This window comes from Coregonus lavaretus (genome assembly GCF_964263955.1).
Source record: "Coregonus lavaretus genome assembly, chromosome: 5".
Classification (NCBI taxonomy): Eukaryota; Metazoa; Chordata; class Actinopteri; order Salmoniformes; family Salmonidae; genus Coregonus; species Coregonus lavaretus.
The window spans coordinates 6,487,338-6,515,290 of NC_139992.1; the positions used below are offsets into that span (position 1 = coordinate 6,487,338).

The following is a 27,953-nucleotide window of genomic DNA, read 5'->3' on the forward strand; positions in this document are numbered from 1 at the left end:
GCTCTGATTGGGCAATTTTTTGAAAAATACACAGCTGTAGCTCAGTCACAGTTCTATTTCATTGTGAATTGAATCTTTACCACAAATTCAATCTTTGGCTCTGCTGTAGCTTAAACTGATGAGGATGCTGCTGCTGCTGATGATGATGATGATTGATTAATCGATTGATATTGGGGTGCAATGGAAATCAAGTATGATTTAGGTTAGGCAGGATTAATGAATGAAAATATAATAATATGTTTGTAATATTTTATTCACAAATAAAATGCAATACATAGCAAACAGTGGAAAAAAATGTAAGTACACGATTGTCAAAATAAACAAGCTACGGAACTATTATTAAATTGCAACTTCACTAACCATTCATTCACAACCCCCCCCCCCCCCCCCCCCCCCCCCCCCCACAGATGAACGCTTTACACAACAATATGGATAGAACACAGAATAGCTTATTATGTCAAACTGTAGACTGCTACAGCAGGTTACACATAAGCGTTCAAACTGGAAGGAGTCTTGCTGTTGCTCCTACTGCTCCGAGTCTCACTGCTAACTTTACTGCTCTCTCCACCCTCTGTGAGCGCTGTTGACATCGGTCTGAGCGTCTGTTCAGCAGGAGGTGCCATGTAGGCATCAGGGAGCTTGTAGACAGGCATGTGTTTGTTCTTTGAGCTGTGAAGTTTGGATTGGAGATGGAACCGTCATTAGATCCCCTTACTATGCACATTAATTGAAATCTAGAGCATGTGATTTTTGATATGAAATGCATAGAAGAAAAAAAACACCTTGATTGACATGCTTCCTTCCCCGCAAAGATACTGCAAATGAGGCCCCCAACGACCAGTAGGGTGGAGCCTCCCCAGCCAATGTACACAGCTACTCCGATTTCATACCTGTTGGGATACGATCAAAATGAGCTATGAAGATGTCCCATGCATTTTCACTGTAAACACCTTAATGTCCCTTATACCATAATAATTGTGACATGTTTTCATATATTACTGATTACAAATCTAAACCCCTTTTTAAGCATTTTATCTACATAGAATTGATAAATGTTACTCACTTTTGTGCCCTGAAATTGGGATCCTGAAATTCTTCTCTTATTTTGTTTCCATAATAAGAGAATGCAATCAAGGAACACAACCCTGGAACAAGACAACTCGACTGTTAGAGTTCACCCAGGAATCCAACCATAAGAATAGCCACGTCAACATCAACAAAAAGAAAATGTTTACCAGATACAAGGTAGTTCATCCCTCCAGCGAAAGTCACTCTTGCGTTTGTAACCTCAGATCCTCCTATCTTTGTGCACTTCATTCCGACTAGGAGCAGAATGGCCCCGAAGAATCCCAAGATAATAGATGTGATGATCAGACCTCGGCACATATGGATGTCCCCTGTCCAGGAGGAGGAGTAAGGAGGTCATGGTTTGTTCATGAAAGTTTAAATTCACTACTGCACAATACCTCATCCATTGTTATACAGCCTTGTGGCACCTGGGTACATTTTCCTCTTGCCTCTCGAAGAACCCAATGCAGTTGTTTTATTATTTTGACATGCTATTATAATAAAACAAAGACTCCTTCACCCACTTGAATTCTTCACTTACAGTTAAGTCCGAACATCGATGGGATACCCTTGCAATCGGACACTCCAGTTGAATCAGAAACACAATCCTTCCAGAGGTTGGAGAAGTAGTTTGAACTGGTCAGAACGATGCTGTCTACCTCAGACCAGGTCCATATCTCAGTGGGCATCGTAGAGCAGACCAGGATCCATCCACACACACAGATCACAAAGCAGCCAATCTCCATGTACATTACTACTGTCCTGTAATTCATGGCTGCCTCTCTGTGTTCAAAGACACCAGACAGGAGGGAGGAAAGATAGCAGTAGAGCTGTTGCCTGCTCCTGTCAGAACTAAAACTGAGGAGAACTGTTAGCTAGTTTGGAGAAGAAAGGCTCACATTCTACCTCTGCCAACCCCCGCCCCTTCGTCACCGGAGAGTCTCTCTTTGTGTATATCATCACAACCTACTTGCTCCACACTGATGGAAGAAGATGCAAGGTGTTTGCTGACCCATGCCATGTTTGTTATTGGTATAATATCCAGGATCCTACCACCATGAAGTTAGTTTTGTTTAGGCCTAAAAACACAGGTTGTGTTCATGTTATGTCATCGCCATGGTTTTCCATAGAGGTTTTAAGAGCCTGTAGGTTTTACAAAATAGTAAGTTGACTGCAATCGCTGCAATAATGATTCCATTCTTGCTATTGCATATCCAATGTTTTATTTATATGAATTCAATAACAATTATACATGACTGTAAGTTGCTTTGGATAAAACCGTCTGCTAAATGGCATATTTATTTATATTTATTTATATACAATTATACAACTTCAAACATATCATAATTACATACAGAGATCCTTCTCATGTCATAATAGCACAGAAACTAATTATTTTCTGGGTATATCAACCATACAGACAGAAAACAGTATGTGGTAAGTTTGTAAAGGAAAACTCAGACGTCAAAGCAATATACATTGAACTGAAAAGACAATATGAAATTATGTAGCTGGAAAAAAAACGATGTTTCCATGATAGACTTCACCCCCAAGTTATCACTGTCTGACAGTTTTTTTTGTTTTTTTTTGTCATTTAGCAGCCGCTCTTATCCAGAGCGACTTACAGGAGCAATTAGGGTTAAGTGCCTTGCTCAAGGGCACATCGACAGATTTTTCACCTAGTCGGCTCAGGGATTAGAACCAGCGGTTGCTGGCACAACGCTCTTACCCACTAAGCTACCTGCCGCCCAGTTTCTCAGGAGTTATCTGGGAGATACTGGAGAGTGTGGAGCTGCTGACTCTTGCTGAGCCACAGGAGCCGTACTGTCTGGGCGGGCTGTATTATCCAGTGTAGAAGGTTCTGCCTCCGGACCGAGGGGCGTCTTCCAGGACCACCATAGGCATACACCACTCTGAAATAATAAACACACAATACAACATTGTTTCTAACGCGTTGGTGTATTTTAATAATGAACTAGCCCACACATTAAAGGCTTTTTAACTTGCAAACCCACACGAGTACCTGGACTTACATTTTTTATGCCATTTAGCACTTATTTGTGGTCGTAATTTCTCATTTTTTTTTACAACGTAGTTGTCATTGCAATTATTGGATGAAGGCATCACAATGATGGCATGCAGGAACAATGTGATCTTACCGTTCAGAGATATAATGAACGGCTGTCATTCTGATACACTGGTGCTATCTAGAACCTAAAATGGTTATTTGACTGTCCCCATAGGAGAACCATTGAATAACCCTTTTTGGTTTCAGGTAAAACCCTTTTGGGTTCCATGAAGAACCTTTTCTACAGAGGGTTCTACATGGAACCCAAAAGGGTTCTACCTGGAACCAAAAAGGGTTCTTCCTGGAACCAAAAACGGTTTTCTCATGGGGACAGCCGAAGAACCCTTTTGGAACCCTTTTTTCTAAGAGTGTACATTTTGTGTTTTCTTACATTGTTTAAAGGAATAGGACTGTGTACACAGTTACAGCATAGAGGATGGCCCCTAAAAGGATTCAAAAAGCTCCCAACAATCCAAGAAAAATGGGAGTTCCTAAATCATACCTTAGTAAAGAGTAGAAAGCATAAATCAGTAGCCACTTAACCACAGTAATCACTTTAGCCAAATACATTTCAACTCAGTTTTTCACAATTCCTGACATTTAATCCTAGTAGAAATTCCCTCTGTCTTAGGTCAGTTAGGATCACCACTTTATTTTAAGAATGTGAAATGTCAGAATAATAGTAGAGAGAATTATTTATTTTAGCTTTTATTTCTTTCATCACATTCTCAGTGGGTCAGAAGTTTACATACACTCAATTAGTATTTGGTAGCATTGCCTTTAAATTGTTTAACTTGGGTCAAACATTTCGGGTAGCCTTCCACAAGCTTCCCACAATAAGTTGGGTGAATTTTGGCCCATTCCTCCTGACAGAGCTGGTGTAACTGAGTCAGGTTTGTAGGCCTCCTTGCTCGCACACACTTTTTCAGTTCTGCCCACAAATGTTCTATAGGATTGAGGTCAGGGCTTTGTGATGGCCACTCCAATACCTTGACTTTGTTGTCCTTAAGTCATTTTGCCACAACTTTGGAAGTATGCTTGGGGTCATTGTCCATTTGGAAGATCCATTTGCGACCAAGCTTTAACTTCCTGACTGATGTCTTGAGATGTTGCTTCAATATATCCACATAATTTTCCTTCCTCATGATGCCATCTATTTTGTGAAGTGCACCAGTCCCTCCTGCAGAAAAGCACCCCCACAGCATGATGCTGCCACCCCTGTGCTTCACGTTTGGGATGGTGTTGTTCGGCTTGCAAGCATCCCCCTTTTTCCTCCAAACATAACGATGGTCATTATGGCCAAACAGTTCTATTTTTGTTTCATCAGACCACAGGACATTTCTCCAAAAAGTACGATCTTTGTCCAAATGTGCAGTTGCAAACCGTAGTCTGGCTTTTTTATGGTGGTTTTGGAGCAGTGGCTTCTTCCTTGCTGAGCGGCCTTTCAGGTTGTGTCAATATAGGACTTGTTTTATTGTGGATATAGATACTTGTGTACCTGTTTCCTCCAGCATCTTCACAAGGTCCTTTGCTGTTATTCTGGGATTGATTTGCACTTTTCGCACCAAAGTACGTTCATCTCTAGGAGACAGAACACGTCTCCTTCCTGAGCGGTATGACGGCTGCGTGGTCCCATTGTCTTTATACTTGCGTACTATTGTTTGTACAGATGAACGTGGTACCTTCAGGCATTTGGAAATTGCTCCAAAGGATGAACCAGACTTGTGGAGGTCTACAAAAAAATGTTTGAGGTCTTGGCTGATTTCTTTTGATTTTCCCATGATGTCAAGCAAAGAGGCACAGAGTTTGAATGTAGGCCTTGAAATACATCTACAGGTACACCTCCAATTGACTCAAATGATGTCAATCAGCCTATCAGAAGCTTCTTAAGGCATGACATAATTTTCTGGAATTTTCCAAGCTGTTTAAAGGCACAGTCAACTTAGTGTATGTAAACTTTTGACCCACTGGAATTGTGATACAGTGAATTATAAGTGAAATAATCTGTCTGTAAACAATTGTTGGAAAAATTACTTGTGTCATGCACAAAGTAGATGTCCTAACCGACTTGCCAAAACTATAGTTTGTTGACAAGAAATTTGTGGAGTGGTTGAAAAACGAGTTTTAATGACTCCAACGTAAGTGCATGGAAACTTCCGACTTCAACCGTATGTCTGAGAAGAGGTTTCAGTCACACCAGGAAATGTTGATGGAAAAACATTTCTGTCATTTGTAGAGCCGAACTGCCATGGACAGTACTTACCACCGACAAAGTGAAACACGGATCCACCTATCAAAAGCGCATGTTTTATTTTTTTTCCTACGATATATGTGTATTCTATCCAAACAAAGCAAAATATTGCACTGAAATCCCCCAGGGTTACCACACACATGAGCAAACCTCACACTGCCTGAACAAAGCTGGAAGAAGAAGAAGAAGAAGAAGAAGAAGAAGAAGAAGAAGAAGAAGAAGAAGAAGAAGAAGAAGAAGAAGAAGAAGAAGAAGAAGAAGAAGAAGAAGAAGAAGTCAACATTTTATAGATCAGCACAAAGTAAGATTTCAAGAGTTCTCTTCATTGGAATAAAGCTACAATCTGCTCTCATTGACAATAATTAAGTTCGCAACAGGATGGGAATCAATTTGCAGAGCTCCTACATTGTAATCTGTACAAGAAACCCTGAAGTCAGATGTTTGAACAGTGTTCTTACGTTTGACAAACCACAGCACAGGGAAGTATCTTCAGTTGGTGAAGGCTGTCGAGTAAGTGAAGAACTCCTTCCACAGGTCGGACCAGTGCCAGGCCACCTTTATAATGAAGGAGCCTCCCTGGTGATCCTCCTGTAATCCCAGTGTTGAGATCAAAGAAGCCAAAAACCTGGATCAGCCTTTTACTCATGGTTGAAGATTAGAAAGGATGGGTCTGCTAACCCGCTGCTCCTATAGGAGTTCCTGAAGAGGTGTGTGTGATGGTTCCAGATGAGAAAGGATGGGTGTGCTATAGTGATGCGCGGGTTTACTCATAACCCGCAGGCGGGCGGGTTTAGGTTCATGAAATATTGTGTGGATGAAGGGTGGGTGGTTGGTGGTTGGGTTGAATAAGGAGAAAACAATGCGTATAAAAAAATCCATAAATGTATCATTATTGTGCAATTTATATCTATAGGCTACATTGAGGTTTTTCTTTCATTATTTTTATACTCTCTGGCATTACTGTATAACCCTAAGCTTTAGTGTCTAACTCAATGCGTGGTTATAAAAACAAATGAAGAGAGTCGCACACTCTATGTATAAACTCCCAGTCATTTATTGGGTAAGAAAACCACCAACGTTTCGGCATCACTGTGCCTTCTTCAGGGTGATGTCATGAATGCTTGAACCTGGTTATGTAGACAAACAGTGCAATTAGTGCAACCAATGACAATAGTGAGGGGTGTGTCGTAATTGCTAGGTTAATCAGAATGAATTGAGCGAAACTGTTGAAAGACAACAGCATATTGAATATATTATGCCATTGTTAGCATTAGCATTAGCATAACATGAGCATCAACATACATTGTTTCATTTAATTTCACCTATATATTTAAACATTTCCAATTTCATTAAATTGTTTAGTTACATGTAATATTTTGGTTCAACCATAATGCATAATAAGCATTATCAACAGGGGGAACATATTTGGTGTACGCTGATAAGCTGTAGAAAGAATACATTCATTTTCAAGACCTGTTCACAGAAAATATAATTGGTCATAAGAAGGGCCTGAGATCAAAGTCAATATTGACCACTAGGGGTCAGTGTTTTTAAACAGGATATCCAGTAGGCCTCCCTCTGTGGTAGCAGGGTCTCGATGTTACCTCCTCTCCTTGGTAGAGCAACATCCTCAATGCCTGTTTTCCCTAAGCTTTAGTGTGTAACTCATTGCGCGGCAAATAGTTTACACGCCAATCACCAAATGCTTTTGCGAACGGGCAGAAAACGTAAGGACAATGTTGGAGTTGAATTCAATAATAGAAAAGCTGCAAAATGGAAAGTTGAAGATAAAGAGAAGGGAGGACCAGAAAAATCATGTTTGGGAAATATTTGGTGAAGTGGTAAAAGAGGATGATAGCAGTGAATATTATGTGTGATGATTGTGAGGCGTGATGCACTATACAAATTCGACAGTCACAAGACGGGGACTTCAAGTTGGCCTATGGCACGTCAAGGGAACTGTAGCCTGCTGTTCAGATGGGTTAAATGGAATCTGAAATCTGGAAACTGACTGTAGGTCTATAACCTCTCAGGTAGCCTTAATATTAGCTCCTGCAGAATTAAGCAATTATTGCAGTAAAATCATACACCAAATGTAAACGTTGCAGTTAGAGGTGCTATCTTTATCAGCATCATAAAAGCTGATAGTATTTCAACCACATAAAATATGCATCTAAGCCGAACTGTTATCTTATCCGAAACATTTTGGGTCGTTTTCACAGTTGTCTATTTCCTTAAAACCGGTTAAACTGATGTCATTTGGACATTTTGCACAAAAAATCTTTTAAAAATATATATATTTTATTTTATTTATTGCATTTTCTTCCTGGTCCCTAAGCGTATTTGCTCTGCGAAAGAAGCAGATATGTCATATAGATTGAAGCATTCATTTCATTCTATCTATTTATGACATTATTCTGGTGAGCAATGGTTAATTTAGTCTTCCATTTTTACATTTTAGTCATTTTAGCAGACGCTCTTATCCAGAGCGACTTACAGTTAGTGAGTGCATACATCCAGGGCAACACCTAATGACAGAAGAGGAGCTGCGTGTATCTAATTATAGACAGGTTGACTAACAGATAGCCTACCAAAATGTAGTACATTATAAGTAGAAACATCTAAATTAGGCAACAACAAAAAATCCTGCACCCCCTGTCAAAAAATGGTTCTGACATCTCTGACTGTAGCCTACAGTGCATTTTCTATGTTTGTGGGTTAGGGTCGGGTGCGGGCCTCTGATTTTCACTTTATCACAAATAGTCGTGCGGTTGTGGATGGGTTATTAATAATTGCAGGCGGGTGAACAAACAGCTGACCTGGTGTGCTAACAGCTGACATAGTGTGCTCAGGACACACATGATGCAGGGACTGCTGCAGGACGTTGATGCTTGTTGTGTAATTTTAGTAGGTGATATCAGGTCTCTCTGGACTGGATGACACGATGTGTATAGAGGATAGTGTTGATGTGGGCTCTGTTGTTGAAACCATGGTGGAATCTGTTTACTGTAAACTGTAAGGAGCATGGCTCCAACATCACTGGCAGCTTTGAGTCGTGCCGGTAAACACTTTGCTTTAATCAGTTTATTGACATGCAACATTCTGAAACAACTATTATTATAGAACGTCTATATTTAGTGTAAGAAATGTACTTAATAGTATGATTGACATAATTTTACATTTTAGTAAGCACTAACAGTAGTGAGTGTTTACATTTTTATAATTTTTTCGTACTAGTCCCCCGTGGGAATCGAACCCACAACCCTGGCGTTGCAAGCGCCATGCTCTACCAACTGAGCTACACTGGACCACTGTCACGGTTTCGGCCGAGACTGCTCCTCCTCCTGGTTCGGGCAGGCTTCGGCGTTCGCCGTCCCCGGAGTACTAGCTGCCACCGTTGTATGTTTCGTGGTATGATTGCTTTAGTCTGTCTTGTACACCTGTGTCTGTTTGTGTTCTGATTACGTGTCTTATAAGTTCCCTGTTTTGTATTAGTTAGATTGTGTGTTGTTGTTTGCCTGTCGTGCGGAGCTGCGGTGCGCTCTGTTAGTTTTGTTTATTGTTTTACGCATGTTGCGTAATTCCCTCGCCTCCGTTTGTTTTCGAGGTCGTGTACTGTTTTGTTGCACTTTGGACTAGTAAAGTCTTTTGGACGAATCCTCTGTGTCCTGCGCCTGACTCCTCCACCACATCCACATCGGTTCTTTTGACAGAACAACACACCAACTATGGAGTCAGCAGGAGCAGCGGCGGCACCCAAGTCGCTGGAAGAGCGGATCAGCTATCAAGACACCATGATCCGGCAACTTGGGGCCGCCATGGACGAGGTGTCCAACACACTGCGCCGGTTGGTGACTGGAGAGGTGCCTACGCCTTCTTACTCCATCCCATCACCAACGGCCAGTCCTCCTCTCTCAGCACCGGAACCCAGTGGCATTCGGCTCTCTCTCCCGAGGGCATATGACGGTTCTGCAGCCGGGTGTCAAGGGTTCCTCCTGCAGGTGGAACTCTACCTGGCTACCATACACCCAGCGCCCTCGGGATACGAGAGCGTCTCCGCCCTCATCTCCTGTCTATCCGGCAAGGCGTTGGAGTGGGCCAACGCCGAATGGAGGGGAATAGACGCCGCTACCATCACCTACGCGGAGTTCTCCCGCCGCTTCAGGGCTGTCTTCGATCACCCACCTGAAGGGAAAGCGGCGGGGGAGCGTCTGTTCCACCTCCGACAGGGGAAGAGGAGCGCACAGGAGTTCGCACTGGAGTTCCGGACGCTAGCGGCGGTTGCGGGGTGGAATGAGAGGGCCCTCATCGACCATTACCGGTGCAGCCTACGAGAGGACGTTCGTCGTGAGCTGGCCTGCAGGGACACCAACCTATCATTCGACCAGTTGGTGGACATCTCCATACGTCTCGACACCCTGCTGGCTACCCGCGGACGTCCCGAGTGGGGGCCGACCATTCCACCCTCCAGCACCTCCGAGCCGATTCCCATGGAGCTCGGGGGTGCTGGCGCTAGAGAGAGGAGGAGAGAGAACCCAAGGGGGGCCACCCCCTGCACCAACTGTGGCCGTGGAGGACACACCGCGGCCAGGTGCTGGGGAGGGTCTCCTGGGAGAGGGGACAACAGGTCACGCACTGGGGAGTCATTTCAGGTGAGTAGGCGCCCCACTTACCCAGAGCTTTCTGTTGGTCACATGAGTATTCCTGTGAGATTTCCACAGGTGGCACCTCATTCCCAGCATAAGGCGCTAGTAGATTCAGGCGCAGCTGGGAATTTTATTGATCTGGCATTTTGTTATAGGTTTGGAATTCCCCTTCGGCCGGTAGAAGCCCCCTTTCCTGTCCACGCCTTAGACAGCCGGCCGTTGGGGTCGGGGCTGATCAGAGAAGTCACAGCACCACTTACTATGACGACGCAGGGGGGTCATGAGGAGATCATTCAGTTTTATCTGATTGACTCTCCTGCGTACCCCGTGGTGTTGGGGCTTCCCTGGTTAAGCACCCATGATCCTACCATTGCGTGGCAACAGAGGGCTCTTATGGAGTGGTCTGCCCAGTGTGTAGGGAGATGTCTAGGTGTTTCCTTAGGGGCGACCTCGGTTGAGAGTCCGAACCAAGTGCCCGCAATGCGCATTCCCCCTGAGTATGAGGACTTAGCACTCGTGTTCAGCAAGACGAGGGCAACACGGCTACCACCTCATAGACAGGGGGACTGTGCGATAAATCTCCAAACAGGAGCGGCTCTTCCGCGGAGCCGTGTGTATCCCCTGTCTCAAGAGGAGACAGCGGCTATGGAGACTTACATAGCCGAGTCCTTGGCACAGGGATACATACGGTCCTCCACTTCCCCGGTTTCCTCGAGTTTCTTCTTTGTGAAGAAGAAGGACGGGGGTTTGCGCCCGTGTATTGATTACCGTAGTCTCAATCAGATCACGGTTAAGTACAGTTACCCTCTTCCACTGATTGCGACTATGACGGAGTCATTACGCGGAGCGCAGTTCTTCACAAAGTTGGATCTCAGGAGCGCGTACAATCTGGTGCGCATTAGGGAGGGGGATGAATGGAAAACGGCATTTAGCACCACCTCGGGTCATTACGAGTATCTCGTCATGCCATACGGGCTAATGAATGCTCCTTCAGTCTTCCAATCCTTTGTTGACGAGATTTTCCGAGACATGCATGGGCAGGGTGTGGTAGTGTACATCGACGACATCCTAGTGTACTCTTCTACACGAGCCGAGCATGTAGCCCTGGTGCGCCGAGTGTTGAGAAGACTGTTGGAGCATGACTTGTATGTCAAGGCAGAGAAATGCCTGTTCTTCCAGGAGTCCGTCTCCTTTTTGGGTTATCGGTTGTCCGCGTCTGGTGTGGAGATAGAGGTAGACCGTGTGTCGGCCGTGCGTAATTGGCAAACTCCAACCACTGTAAAAGAGGTGCAGCAGTTCTTGGGTTTTGCTAATTACTACCGGAGGTTTATTCGGGGCTTTGGACAGGTTGCAGCGCCCATTACGTCCCTGTTAAAGGGGGGTCCGGTTCGTCTGCAGTGGTCAGCTGAGGCGGACAGGGCATTTGTCAAACTGAAGAACCTGTTCACCTCGGCCCCGGTGCTGGCGCATCCGGATCCCTCTTTACCATTCCAAGTAGAGGTAGACGCGTCCGAGACCGGTATTGGGGCAGTCCTGTCACAACGGTCCGGCACGCCACCTAAGCTCCGCCCCTGTGCGTTCTACTCTAAGAAACTCAGCTCGGCGGAGCGCAATTATGACGTTGGGGACAGGGAGCTGTTAGCTGTAGTCCAGGCCCTAAAGGTGTGGAGGCATTGGCTTGAGGGGGCTCAACACCCTTTCCTCATTCTGACCGATCACCGTAACCTGGAGTACATCCGGGCAGCTAGGAGATTGAACCCTCGTCAGGCTAGGTGGAACATGTTCCTGACCCGGTTTGTTTTTAAGATCACATACATCCCAGGGTCCCAGAACGGTAAGGCAGACGCCCTGTCCCGGCGGTATGACACAGAGGAGAGGTCCATTGAGCCCACTTCCATACTGCCGGAGTCTTGTCTGGTGGCTCCGGTGGTATGGGAGGTCGATACGGAAATCGAGCGGGCACTGCGTGCCGACCCTACTCCCCCCGAGTGTCCTGTGGGGCGGAAGTACGTTCCGCTCGAGGTTCGTGATCGTCTTATTTATTGGGCTCATACATCACCCTCCTCTGGACATCCAGGTATTGGCCGGACAGTGCACTGCCTTAGCGTGAAATACTGGTGGCCAACGTTAGCTAAGGATGTGAACTGCCTATTGAATACAAAAATATTAACCCCTCGTTCCATGTGTCTCTTCTCAGGCCGGTGGTAGCTGGCCCACTCCTGAAGATGAGATAGGAGAGACCCCTCCGCCCCCTTTGGACATCGAGGGGGCCCCGGCATACAGGGTCCGGACCATCTTGGACTCGAGGCGCCGGATGAGTGGTCTCCAGTATCTCGTGGAGTGGGAGGGGTACGGTCCGGAGGAACGGTGCTAGGTGCCTAGGAGGGACATCCTCGATCCATCCCTCCTGACTGAGTTCCACCGTGGGCATCCCACGCGCCCGGGTCCGCGTCCTCCTGGCCGTCCCCGAGGCCGGGGTCGGCGCACGGCTGGAGCCGCGCGTCAAGGGGGGGGTACTGTCACGGTTTCGGCCGAGACTGCTCCTCCTCCTGGTTCGGGCAGGCTTCGGCGTTCGCCGTCCCCGGAGTACTAGCTGCCACCGTTGTATGTTTCGTGGTGTGATTGCTTTAGTCTGTCTTGTACACCTGTGTCTGTTTGTGTTCTGATTACGTGTCTTATAAGTTCCCTGTTTTGTATTAGTTAGATTGTGTGATGTTGTTTGCCTGTCGTGCGGAGCTGCGTGTTTGCGCTCTGTTAGTTTTGTTTATTGTTTTACGCATGTTGCGTAATTCCCTCGCCTCCGTTTGTTTTGTATGTAAAATGTAAATGTAAATGTAAATGTTTTCGAGGTCGTGTACTGTTTTGTTGCACTTTGGACTAGTAAAGTCTTTTGGACGAATCCTCTGTGTCCTGCGCCTGACTCCTCCACCACATCCACATCGGTTCTTTTGACAACCACATAATAATAATAATAATAATAATAATAATAATAATAATAATAATAATAATAATAATAAGTATTATTATTATTATTATTATTATTATTATAATTATTGTTATAATTACCTTATCTTTTTAGGGGGAGAGGATTCATCAAAACAAGCACAAATACATGTGATTTAGTAATAGGCTTAATGAAAATAGTTTTGGATTCCCTGCAATAGGACTGCACATTAGAGGCTGCTGCCTATAGACATAGACTAGAAACATCACTAGCAAATTAAAGGCTGCTGCCTATAGACATAGACTATAATAATAATAATAATATAAATAAATGCCATTTAGCAGACGCTTTTATCCAAAGCGACTTACAGTCATGTGTGCATACATTATTTATTTTTTGTGTATGGGTGGTCCCGGGGATCGAACCCACTACCTTGGCGTTACAAGCGCCGTGCTCTACCAGCTGAGCTACAGAGGACCAGAGCTACAAACATCACTAGCACATTAGAGGCTGCTGCCTATAGACATAGACTAGAAATATCACTAGCACATTAGAAGCTGCTGCCTATAGACATAGACTAAAAACATCACTAGCACGTTAGAGGCTGCTGCCTATAGACATAGACTAAAAACATCACTAGCACATTAGAAGCTGCTGCCTATAGACATAGACTAAAAACATCACTAGCACGTTAGAGGCTGCTGCCTATAGACATAGACTAGAAACTTCACTAGCACATTAGAGACTGCTGCCTATAAACATAGACTTGAAACATCACTAGCACATTAGAGGCTGCTGCCTATAGACATAGACTAGAAATATCACTAGCACATTAGAGTCTGCTGCCTATAAACATAGACTAGAAATATCACTAGCACATTAGAGGCTGCTGCCTATAGACATAGACTAGAAACTTCACTAGCACATTAGAGGCTGCTGCCTATAAACATAGACTTGAAACATCACTAGCACATTAGAGGGTGCTGCCTATAAACATAGACTAGAAACATCACTAGCACATTAGAGGCTGCTGCCTATAGACATAGACTAAAAACATCACTAGCACATTAGAGGCTGCTGCCTATAGACATAGACTAAAAACATCACTAGCACATTAGAAGCTGCTGCCTATAGACATAGACTAGAAATATCCCTAGCACATTAGAGACTGCTGCCTATAGAAATAGACTAGAAACATCATTAGCTGTCACGCCCTGACTCAAGGGACGTTTATTTGTTGAGTCAGGAGGTGTATATTCCGTGTTGTGTTTGTTTATTGTTATAGATTCTATGATGTGTAGATCTATGTTGGCCAGGGTGGTTCCCAATCAGAGGCAGCTGTAGCTCGTTGTCTCTGATTGGGGACCATACTTAGGCAGCCGTTTGGCACGAGTTAGTTGTGGGATCTTGTTCCGTGTGAGGTATGTTAATTTGTCTACCTTGGACGTCACGTTCATTTGTTGTTTTGGTTGTATGTTTATTCGTGTAATAAATATGAATGCATATCACGCTGCACCTTGGTCCTTCTCGGTCATGAACGATCGTGACATTAGCACATTAGAGCCTGCTGCCTATAGACATTGACTAGAAATATCACTATCACATTAGAGCCTGCTGCCTATAGACATAGAATAGAAATATCACTAGCACATTAGAAGCTGCTGCCTATAAACATAGACTTGAAACATCACTAGCACATTAGAGCCTGCTGCCAATAGACATAGACTAGAAACATCACTAGCACATTAGAGGTTGCTGCCTATAGACATAGACTAGAAACATCACTAGCACATTAGAGGCTGCTGCCTATAGACATAGACTAGAAACATCACTAGCACATTAAAGGCTGCTGCCTATAGACATAGACTACAAACATCACTAGCACATTAGAGGCTGCTGCCAATAGACATAGACTAGAAATATCACTAGCACATTAGGGGCTGCTGCCTATAGACATAGACTAGAAACATCACTAGCACATTAAAGGCTGCTGCCTATAGACATAGACTAGAAACATCACTAGCACATTAGAGACTGCTGCCTATAGACATAGACTAGAAACATCACTTTCACATTAGAGGCAGCTGCCTATAGACATGGACTAGAAATATCACTAGCACATTAGAGGCTGCTGCCTATAGACTAAAAAACATCACTAGCACATTAGAGGCTGCTGCCTATAGACATAGACTAGAAATATCAATAGCACATTATAGTTTGCTGCCTATAGACATAGACTAGAAACATCACTAGCACATTAGAGGCTGCTGCCTATGGACTTAGACTAGAAATATCACTATCACATTAGAGGCTGCTGCTTGTAGACATAGACTAGAAATATCATTAGCACATTAGAAGCTGCTGCCTATAAACATAGACTAGAAACATACTAGCACATTAAAGACTGCTGCCTATAGAAATAGACTAGAAACATAATTAGCACATTAGAGGCTGCTGACTATAGACATAGACTAGAAACATCACTAGCACATTAGAGGCTGCTGCCTATAGACATGGACTAGAAATATCAATAGCACATTATAGTTTGCTGCCTATAGACATAGACTAGAAACATCACTAGCACATTAGAGACTGCTGCCTATGGACATAGACTAGAAATATCACTATCACATTAGAGGCTGCTGCTTGTAGACATAGACTAGAAATATCACTAGCACATTAGAAGCTGCTGCCTATAGACATAGACTAGAAACATCACTAGCACATTAAAGACTGCTGCCTATAGAAATAGACTAGAAACATCATTAGCACATTAGAGGCTGCTGACTATAGACATAGACTAGAAAAATCACTAGCACATTAGAGGATGCTGCCTATAGACATAGACTAGAAATATAAATAGCACATTATAGTCTGTTGCCTATAGACATAGACTAGAAACATCACTAGCACATTAGAGGCTGCTGCCTATGGACATAGACTAGAAATATCACTAGCACATTAGAGGCTACTGCCTATAGACATAGACTAGAAATATCACTAGCACATTAGAGGCTGCTGCCTATAGGCATAGACTAGAAACATCACTAGCAAATTAGAGGATGCTGCCTATAGACATAGACTAGAAACATCACTAGCACATTAAAGACTGCTGCCTATAGACATAGACTAGAAACATCACTAGCACATTAGAGCCTGCTTCCAATAGACATAGACTAGATATATCACTAGCACATTAGAGGCTGCTGCCTATAGACATAGACTAGAAACTTCACTAGCACATTAGAGCCTGCTGCCTATAGGCATAGACTAGAAACATCACTAGCACATTAGAGGCTGCTGCCTATAGGCATAGACTAGAAACATCACTAGCACATTAGAGCCTGCTGCCGATAGACATAGACTAGAAACATCACTAGCACATTAGAGGCTGCTGCCTATAGGCATAGACTAGAAACATCACTAGCACATTAGGGGCTGCTGCCTATAGACACAGACTAGAAACATCACTAGCACATTAAAGGCTGCTGCCTATAGACATAGACTAGAAACATCACTAGCACATTAGAGGATGCTGCCTATAGACATAGACTAGAAACATCACTAGCAAATTAGAGGCTGCTGCCTATAGACATAGACTAGAAACATCACAGCACATTAAAGGCTGCTGCCTATAGACATAGACTAGAAATATCACTAGCTCATTAGTGACTGCTGCCTATAGACATAGACTAGAAACATCACTAGCGCATTAGAGGCTGCTGCATATAAACAGACTAGAAACATCACTAGCACATTAGAGGATGCTGCCTATAAACATAGACTAGAAACATCACTAGCACATTAGAGGCTGCTGCCTATAGGCATAGACTAGAAACATCACTAGCACATTAGAGGCTGCTGCCTATAGACATAGACTAGAAACATCACTAGCACATTAAAGACTGCTGCCTATAGACATAGACTATAAACATCACTAGCACATTAGAGCCTGCTTCCAATAGACATAGACTAGATATATCACTAGCACATTAGAGGCTGCTGCCTATAGACATAGACTAGAAACTTCAATAGCACATTAGAGCCTGCTGCCTATAGGCATAGACTAGAAACATCACTAGCACATTAGAGGCTGCTGCCTATAGGCATAGACTAGAAACATCACTAGCACATTAGAGGCTGCTGCCTATAGACATAGACTAGAAACATCACTAGCACATTAGAGGCTGCTGCCTATAGGCATAGACTAGAAACATCACTAGCACATTAGGGGCTGCTGCCTATAGACACAGACTAGAAACATCACTAGCACATTAAAGGCTGCTGCCTATAGACATAGACTAGAAACATCACTAGCACATTAGAGGATGCTGCCTATAGACATAGACTAGAAACATCACTAGCAAAATAGAGGCTGCTGCCTATAGACATAGACTAGAAACATCACAGCACATTAAAGGCTGCTGCCTATAGACATAGACTAGAAATATCACTAGCTCATTAGTGACTGCTGTCTATAGACATAGACTAGAAACATCACTAGCACATTAGAGGATGCTGCCTATAGACATAGACTAGAAACATCACTAGCACATTAGAAGCTGCTGCCTATAGGCATAGACTAGAAACATCACTAGCACATTAGAGGCTGCTGCCTATAGACATAGACTAGAAACATCACTAGCACATTAAAGACTGCTGCCTATAGACATAGACTATAAACATCACTAGCACATTAAAGGCTGCTGCCTATAGACATAGACTAGAAACATCACTAGCACATTAGAGGATGCTGCCTATAGACATAGACTAGAAACATCACTAGCAAAATAGAGGCTGCTGCCTATAGACATAGACTAGAAACATCACAGCACATTAAAGGCTGCTGCCTATAGACATAGACTAGAAATATCACTAGCGCATTAGAGGCTGCTGCATATAAACAGACTAGAAACATCACTAGCACATTAGAGGATGCTGCCTATAGACATAGACTAGAAACATCACTAGCACATTAGAAGCTGCTGCCTATAGGCATAGACTAGAAACATCACTAGCACATTAGAGGCTGCTGCCTATAGACATAGACTAGAAACATCACTAGCACATTAAAGACTGCTGCCTATAGACATAGACTATAAACATCACTAGCACATTAGAGCCTGCTTCCAATAGACATAGACTAGATATATCACTAGCACATTAGAGGCTGCTGCCTATAGACATAGACTAGAAACTTCACTAGCACATTAGAGCCTGCTGCCTATAGGCATAGACTAGAAACATCACTAGCACATTAGAGGCTGCTGCCTATAGGCATAGACTAGAAACATCACTAGCACATTAGAGGTTGCTGCCTATAGACATAGACTAGAAACATCACTAGCACATTAGAGGCTGCTGCCTATAGACATAGACTAGAAACATCACTAGCACATTAAAGGCTGCTGCCTATAGACATAGACTACAAACATCACTAGCACATTAGAGGCTGCTGCCTATAGACATAGACTATAAATACCACTAGCACATTAGGGGCTGCTGCCTATAGACATAGACTAGAAACATCACTAGCACATTAAAGGCTGCTGCCTATAGACATAGACTAGAAACATCACTAGCACATTAGAGACTGCTGCCTATAGACATAGACTAGAAACATCACTAGCACATTAGAGGCTGCTGCCTATAGGCATAGACTAGAAACATCACTAGCACATTAGAGGTTGCTGCCTATAGACATAGACTAGAAACATCACTAGCACATTAGAGGCTGCTGCCTATAGACATAGACTAGAAACATCACTAGCACATTAAAGGCTGCTGCCTATAGACATAGACTACAAACATCACTAGCACATTAGAGGCTGCTGCCTATAGACATAGACTAGAAATATCACTAGCACATTAGGGGCTGCTGCCTATAGACATAGACTAGAAACATCACTAGCACATTAAAGACTGCTGCCTATAGAAATAGACTAGAAACATAATTAGCACATTAGAGGCTGCTGACTATAGACATAGACTAGAAACATCACTAGCACATTAGAGGCTGCTGCCTATAGACATGGACTAGAAATATCAATAGCACATTATAGTTTGCTGCCTATAGACATAGACTAGAAACATCACTAGCACATTAGAGACTGCTGCCTATGGACATAGACTAGAAATATCACTATCACATTAGAGGCTGCTGCTTGTAGACATAGACTAGAAATATCACTAGCACATTAGAAGCTGCTGCCTATAGACATAGACTAGAAACATCACTAGCACATTAAAGACTGCTGCCTATAGAAATAGACTAGAAACATCATTAGCACATTAGAGGCTGCTGACTATAGACATAGACTAGAAACATCACTAGCACATTAGAGGATGCTGCCTATAGACATAGACTAGAAATATAAATAGCACATTATAGTCTGTTGCCTATAGACATAGACTAGAAACATCACTAGCACATTAGAGGCTGCTGCCTATGGACATAGACTAGAAATATCACTAGCACATTAGAGGCTACTGCCTATAGACATAGACTAGAAATATCACTAGCACATTAGAGGCTGCTGCCTATAGGCATAGACTAGAAACATCACTAGCAAATTAGAGGATGCTGCCTATAGACATAGACTAGAAACATCACTAGCACATTAAAGACTGCTGCCTATAGACATAGACTAGAAACATCACTAGCACATTAGAGCCTGCTTCCAATAGACATAGACTAGATATATCACTAGCACATTAGAGGCTGCTGCCTATAGACATAGACTAGAAACTTCACTAGCACATTAGAGCCTGCTGCCTATAGGCATAGACTAGAAACATCACTAGCACATTAGAGGCTGCTGCCTATAGGCATAGACTAGAAACATCACTAGCACATTAGAGGCTGCTGCCGATAGACATAGACTAGAAACATCACTAGCACATTAGAGGCTGCTGCCTATAGGCATAGACTAGAAACATCACTAGCACATTAGGGGCTGCTGCCTATAGACACAACTAGAAACATCACTAGCACATTAAAGGCTGCTGCCTATAGACATAGACTAGAAACATCACTAGCACATTAGAGGATGCTGCCTATAGACATAGACTAGAAACATCACTAGCAAATTAGAGGCTGCTGCCTATAGACATAGACTAGAAACATCACAGCACATTAAAGGATGCTGCCTATAGACATAGACTAGAAATATCACTAGCTCATTAGTGACTGCTGCCTATAGACATAGACTAGAAACATCACTAGCGCATTAGAGGCTGCTGCATATAAACAGACTAGAAACATCACTAGCACATTAGAGGATGCTGCCTATAGACATAGACTAGAAACATCACTAGCACATTAGAGGCTGCTGCCTATAGGCATAGACTAGAAACATCACTAGCACATTAGAGGCTGCTGCCTATAGACATAGACTAGAAACATCACTAGCACATTAAAGACTGCTGCCTATAGACATAGACTATAAACATCACTAGCACATTAGAGCCTGCTTCCAATAGACATAGACTAGATATATCACTAGCACATTAGAGGCTGCTGCCTATAGACATAGACTAGAAACTTCACTAGCACATTAGAGCCTGCTGCCTATAGGCATAGACTAGAAACATCACTAGCACATTAGAGGCTGCTGCCTATAGGCATAGACTAGAAACATCACTAGCACATTAGAGGCTGCTGCCTATAGACATAGACTAGAAACATCACTAGCACATTAGAGGCTGCTGCCTATAGGCATAGACTAGAAACATCACTAGCACATTAGGGGCTGCTGCCTATTGACACAGACTAGAAACATCACTAGCACATTAAAGGCTGCTGCCTATAGACATAGACTAGAAACATCACTAGCACATTAGAGGATGCTGCCTATAGACATAGACTAGAAACATCACTAGCAAAATAGAGGCTGCTGCCTATAGACATAGACTAGAAACATCACAGCACATTAAAGGCTGCTGCCTATAGACATAGACTAGAAATATCACTAGCTCATTAGTGACTGCTGCCTATAGACATAGACTAGAAACATCACTAGCGCATTAGAGGCTGCTGCATATAAACAGACTAGAAACATCACTAGCACATTAGAGGATGCTGCCTATAGACATAGACTAGAAACATCACTAGCACATTAGAAGCTGCTGCCTATAGGCATAGACTAGAAACATCACTAGCACATTAGAGGCTGCTGCCTATAGACATAGACTAGAAACATCACTAGCACATTAAAGACTGCTGCCTATAGACATAGACTATAAACATCACTAGCACATTAGAGCCTGCTTCCAATAGACATAGACTAGATATATCACTAGCACATTAGAGGCTGCTGCCTATAGACATAGACTAGAAACTTCACTAGCACATTAAAGACTGCTGCCTATAGACATAGACTATAAACATCACTAGCACATTAAAGGCTGCTGCCTATAGACATAGACTAGAAACATCACTAGCACATTAGAGGATGCTGCCTATAGACATAGACTAGAAACATCACTAGCAAAATAGAGGCTGCTGCCTATAGACATAGACTAGAAACATCACAGCACATTAAAGGCTGCTGCCTATAGACATAGACTAGAAATATCACTAGCGCATTAGAGGCTGATGCATATAAACAGACTAGAAACATCACTAGCACATTAGAGGATGCTGCCTATAGACATAGACTAGAAACATCACTAGCACATTAGAAGCTGCTGCCTATAGGCATAGACTAGAAACATCACTAGCACATTAGAGGCTGCTGCCTATAGACATAGACTAGAAACATCACTAGCACATTAAAGACTGCTGCCTATAGACATAGACTAGAAACATCACTAGCACATTAGAGCCTGCTTCCAATAGACATAGACTAGATATATCACTAGCACATTAGAGGCTGCTGCCTATAGACATAGACTAGAAACTTCACTAGCACATTAGAGCCTGCTGCCTATAGGCATAGACTAGAAACATCACTAGCACATTAGAGGCTGCTGCCTATAGGCATAGACTAGAAACATCACTAGCACATTAGAGGTTGCTGCCTATAGACATAGACTAGAAACATCACTAGCACATTAGAGGCTGCTGCCTATAGACATAGACTAGAAACATCACTAGCACATTAAAGGCTGCTGCCTATAGACATAGACTACAAACATCACTAGCACATTAGAGGCTGCTGCCTATAGACATAGACTATAAATATCACTAGCACATTAGGGGCTGCTGCCTATAGACATAGACTAGAAACATCACTAGCACATTAAAGGCTGCTGCCTATAGACATAGACTAGAAACATCACTAGCACATTAGAGACTGCTGCCTATAGACATAGACTAGAAACATCACTAGCACATTAGAGGCTGCTGCCTATAGGCATAGACTAGAAACATCACTAGCACATTAGAGGTTGCTGCCTATAGACATAGACTAGAAACATCACTAGCACATTAGAGGCTGCTGCCTATAGACATAGACTAGAAACATCACTAGCACATTAAAGGCTGCTGCCTATAGACATAGACTACAAACATCACTAGCACATTAGAGGCTGCTGCCTATAGACATAGACTAGAAATATCACTAGCACATTAGGGGCTGCTGCCTATAGACATAGACTAGAAACATCATTAGCACATTAAAGACTGCTGCCTATAGAAATAGACTAGAAACATAATTAGCACATTAGAGGCTGCTGACTATAGACATAGACTAGAAACATCACTAGCACATTAGAGGCTGCTGCCTATAGACATGGACTAGAAATATCAATAGCACATTATAGTTTGCTGCCTATAGACATAGACTAGAAACATCACTAGCACATTAGAGACTGCTGCCTATGGACATAGACTAGAAATACCACTATCACATTAGAGGCTGCTGCTTGTAGACATAGACTAGAAATATCACTAGCACATTAGAAGCTGCTGCCTATAGACATAGACTAGAAACATCACTAGCACATTAAAGACTGCTGCCTATAGAAATAGACTAGAAACATCATTAGCACATTAGAGGCTGCTGACTATAGACATAGACTAGAAACATCACTAGCACATTAGAGGATGCTGCCTATAGACATAGACTAGAAATATAAATAGCACATTATAGTCTGTTGCCTATAGACATAGACTAGAAACATCACTAGCACATTAGAGGCTGCTGCCTATGGACATAGACTAGAAATATCACTAGCACATTAGAGGCTACTGCCTATAGACATAGACTAGAAATATCACTAGCACATTAGAGGCTGCTGCCTATAGGCATAGACTAGAAACATCACTAGCAAATTAGAGGATGCTGCCTATAGACATAGACTAGAAACATCACTAGCACATTAAAGACTGCTGCCTATAGACATAGACTAGAAACATCACTAGCACATTAGAGCCTGCTTCCAATAGACATAGACTAGATATATCACTAGCACATTAGAGGCTGCTGCCTATAGACATAGACTAGAAACTTCACTAGCACATTAGAGCCTGCTGCCTATAGGCATAGACTAGAAACATCACTAGCACATTAGAGGCTGCTGCCTATAGGCATAGACTAGAAACATCACTAGCACATTAGAGGCTGCTGCCGATAGACATAGACTAGAAACATCACTAGCACATTAGAGGCTGCTGCCTATAGGCATAGACTAGAAACATCACTAGCACATTAGGGGCTGCTGCCTATAGACACAGACTAGAAACATCACTAGCACATTAAAGGCTGCTGCCTATAGACATAGACTAGAAACATCACTAGCACATTAGAGGATGCTGCCTATAGACATAGACTAGAAACATCACTAGCAAATTAGAGGCTGCTGCCTATAGACATAGACTAGAAACATCACAGCACATTAAAGGATGCTGCCTATAGACATAGACTAGAAATATCACTAGCTCATTAGTGACTGCTGCCTATAGACATAGACTAGAAACATCACTAGCGCATTAGAGGCTGCTGCATATAAACAGACTAGAAACATCACTAGCACATTAGAGGATGCTGCCTATAGACATAGACTAGAAACATCACTAGCACATTAGAGGCTGCTGCCTATAGGCATAGACTAGAAACATCACTAGCACATTAGAGGCTGCTGCCTATAGACATAGACTAGAAACATCACTAGCACATTAAAGACTGCTGCCTATAGACATAGACTATAAACATCACTAGCACATTAGAGCCTGCTTCCAATAGACATAGACTAGATATATCACTAGCACATTAGAGGCTGCTGCCTATAGACATAGACTAGAAACTTCACTAGCACATTAGAGCCTGCTGCCTATAGGCATAGACTAGAAACATCACTAGCACATTAGAGGCTGCTGCCTATAGGCATAGACTAGAAACATCACTAGCACATTAGAGGCTGCTGCCTATAGACATAGACTAGAAACATCACTAGCACATTAGAGGCTGCTGCCTATAGGCATAGACTAGAAACATCACTAGCACATTAGGGGCTGCTGCCTATAGACACAGACTAGAAACATCACTAGCACATTAAAGGCTGCTGCCTATAGACATAGACTAGAAACATCACTAGCACATTAGAGGATGCTGCCTATAGACATAGACTAGAAACATCACTAGCAAAATAGAGGCTGCTGCCTATAGACATAGACTAGAAACATCACAGCACATTAAAGGCTGCTGCCTATAGACATAGACTAGAAATATCACTAGCTCATTAGTGACTGCTGCCTATAGACATAGACTAGAAACATCACTAGCGCATTAGAGGCTGCTGCATATAAACAGACTAGAAACATCACTAGCACATTAGAGGATGCTGCCTATAGACATAGACTAGAAACATCACTAGCACATTAGAAGCTGCTGCCTATAGGCATAGACTAGAAACATCACTAGCACATTAGAGGCTGCTGCCTATAGACATAGACTAGAAACATCACTAGCACATTAAAGACTGCTGCCTATAGACATAGACTATAAACATCACTAGCACATTAGAGCCTGCTTCCAATAGACATAGACTAGATATATCACTAGCACATTAGAGGCTGCTGCCTATAGACATAGACTAGAAACTTCACTAGCACATTAGAGCCTGCTGCCTATAGGCATAGACTAGAAACATCACTAGCACATTAGAGGCTGCTGCCTATAGGCATAGACTAGAAACATCACTAGCACATTAGAGGTTGCTGCCTATAGACATAGACTAGAAACATCACTAGCACATTAGAGGCTGCTGCCTATAGACATAGACAAGAAACATCACTAGCACATTAAAGGCTGCTGCCTATAGACATAGACTACAAACATCACTAGCACATTAGAGGCTGCTGCCTATAGACATAGACTATAAATATCACTAGCACATTAGGGGCTGCTGCCTATAGACATAGACTAGAAACATCACTAGCACATTAAAGGCTGCTGCCTATAGACATAGACTAGAAACATCACTAGCACATTAGAGACTGCTGCCTATAGACATAGACTAGAAACATCACTAGCACATTAGAGGCTGCTGCCTATAGGCATAGACTAGAAACATCACTAGCACATTAGAGGTTGCTGCCTATAGACATAGACTAGAAACATCACTAGCACATTAGAGGCTGCTGCCTATAGACATAGACTAGAAACATCACTAGCACATTAAAGGCTGCTGCCTATAGACATAGACTATAAACATCACTAGCACATTAGAGGCTGCTGCCTATAGACATAGACTAGAAATATCACTAGCACATTAGGGGCTGCTGCCTATAGACATAGACTAGAAACATCACTAGCACATTAAAGGCTGCTGCCTATAGACATAGACTAGAAACATCACTAGCACATTAGAGACTGCTGCCTATAGACATAGACTAGAAACATCACTATCACATTAGATGTTGCTGCCTATAGACATGGACTAGAAATATCACTAGCACATTAGAGGCTGCTGCCTATAGACTAAAAAACATCACTAGCACATTAGAGGCTGCTGCCTATAGACATAGACTAGAAATATCAATAGCACATTATAGTTTGCTGCCTATAGACATAGACTAGAAACATCACTAGCACATTAGAGGCTGCTGCCTATGGACATAGACTAGAAATATCACTATCACATTAGAGGCTGCTGCTTGTAGACATAGACTAGAAATATCACTAGCACATTAGAAGCTGCTGCCTATAAACATAGACTAGAAACATACTAGCACATTAAAGACTGCTGCCTATAGAAATAGACTAGAAACATCATTAGCACATTAGAGGCTGCTGACTATAGAAATAGACTAGAAACATCACTAGCACATTAGAGGCTGCTGCCTATAGACATGGACTAGAAATATCAATAGCACATTATAGTTTGCTGCCTATAGACATAGACTGGAAACATCACTAGCACATTAGAGACTGCTGCCTATGGACATAGACTAGAAATATCACTATCACATTAGAGGCTGCTGCTTGTAGACATAGACTAGAAATATCACTAGCACATTAGAAGCTGCTGCCTATAGACATAGACTAGAAACATCACTAGCACATTAAAGACTGCTGCCTATAGAAATAGACTAGAAACATCATTAGCACATTAGAGGCTGCTGACTATAGACATAGACTAGAAACATCACTAGCACATTAGAGGATGCTGCCTATAGACATAGACTAGAAATATAAATAGCACATTATAGTCTGTTGCCTATAGACATAGACTAGAAACATCACTAGCACATTAGAGGCTGCTGTCTATGGACATAGACTAGAAATATCACTAGCACATTAGAGGCTACTGCCTATAGACATAGACTAGAAATATCACTAGCACATTAAAGACTGCTGCCTATATACATAGACTAGAAACATCACTAGCACATTAGAGCCTGCTTCCAATAGACATAGACTAGATATATCACTAGCACATTAGAGGCTGCTGCCTATAGACATAGACTAGAAACTTCACTAGCACATTAGAGCCTGCTGCCTATAGGCATAGACTAGAAACATCACTAGCACATTAGAGGCTGCTGCCTATAGGCATAGACTAGAAACATCACTAGCACATTAGAGGCTGCTGCCTATAGACATAGACTAGAAACATCACTAGCACATTAGAGGCTGCTGCCTATAGGCATAGACTAGAAACATCACTAGCACATTAGGGGCTGCTGCCTATAGACACAGACTAGAAACATCACTAGCACATTAAAGGCTGCTGCCTATAGACATAGACTAGAAACATCACTAGCACATTAGAGGCTGCTGCCTATAGACATAGACTAGAAACATCACAGCACATTAAAGGCTGCTGCCTATAGACATAGACTAGAAATATCACTAGCTCATTAGTGACTGCTGCCTATAGACATAGACTACAAACATCACTAGCGCATTAGAGGCTGCTGCATATAGACAGACTAGAAACATCACTAGCACATTAGAGGATGCTGCCTATAGACATAGACTAGAAACATCACTAGCACATTAGAGGCTGCTGCCTATAGGCAAAGACTAGAAACATCACTAGCACATTAGAGGCTGCTGCCTATAGACATAGACTAGAAACATCACTAGCACATTAAAGACTGCTGCCTATAGACATAGACTAGAAACATCACTAGCACATTAGAGCCTGCTTCCAATAGACATAGACTAGATATATCACTAGCACATTAGAGGCTGCTGCCTATAGACATAGACTAGAAACTTCACTAGCACATTAGAGCCTGCTGCCTATAGGCATAGACTAGAAACATCACTAGCACATTAGAGGCTGCTGCCTATAGGCATATACTAGAAACATCACTAGCACATTAGAGGCTGCTGCCTATAGACATAGACTAGAAACATCACTAGCACATTAGAGGCTGCTGCCTATAGGCATAGACTAGAAACATCACTAGCACATTAGGGGCTGCTGCCTAGAGACACAGACTAGAAACATCACTAGCACATTAAAGGCTGCTGCCTATAGACATAGACTAGAAACATCACTAGCACATTAGAGGCTGCTGCC

At 42.7% G+C, this 27,953-nt stretch overlaps 1 protein-coding gene and 1 pseudogene across 2 annotated transcripts; both read right to left on the bottom strand.

Moving 5' to 3' along the window:
* Positions 1-482: 482 nt before the first annotated feature.
* Positions 483-1,841, bottom strand: LOC311129696 (claudin-10-like; the record flags this gene model as incomplete). The annotated part of the gene is made up of 5 exons (XM_084162103.1): positions 483-669; positions 783-890; positions 1,064-1,145; positions 1,236-1,397; positions 1,610-1,841. The coding sequence occupies 5 exons, from the start codon at positions 1,839-1,841 to the stop codon at positions 483-485; spliced, it is 771 nt and encodes a 256-aa protein (XP_084018229.1).
* Positions 1,842-2,824: 983 nt separating this feature from the next.
* Positions 2,825-7,015, bottom strand: LOC311128791 (annotated as a pseudogene). The gene is made up of 4 exons: positions 6,992-7,015; positions 5,857-5,975; positions 3,555-3,638; positions 2,825-2,981 (listed from the first exon to the last, which is right to left on the bottom strand). The product of its transcript is annotated as an uncharacterized misc_RNA (transcript).
* Positions 7,016-27,953: the final 20,938 nt, after the last annotated feature.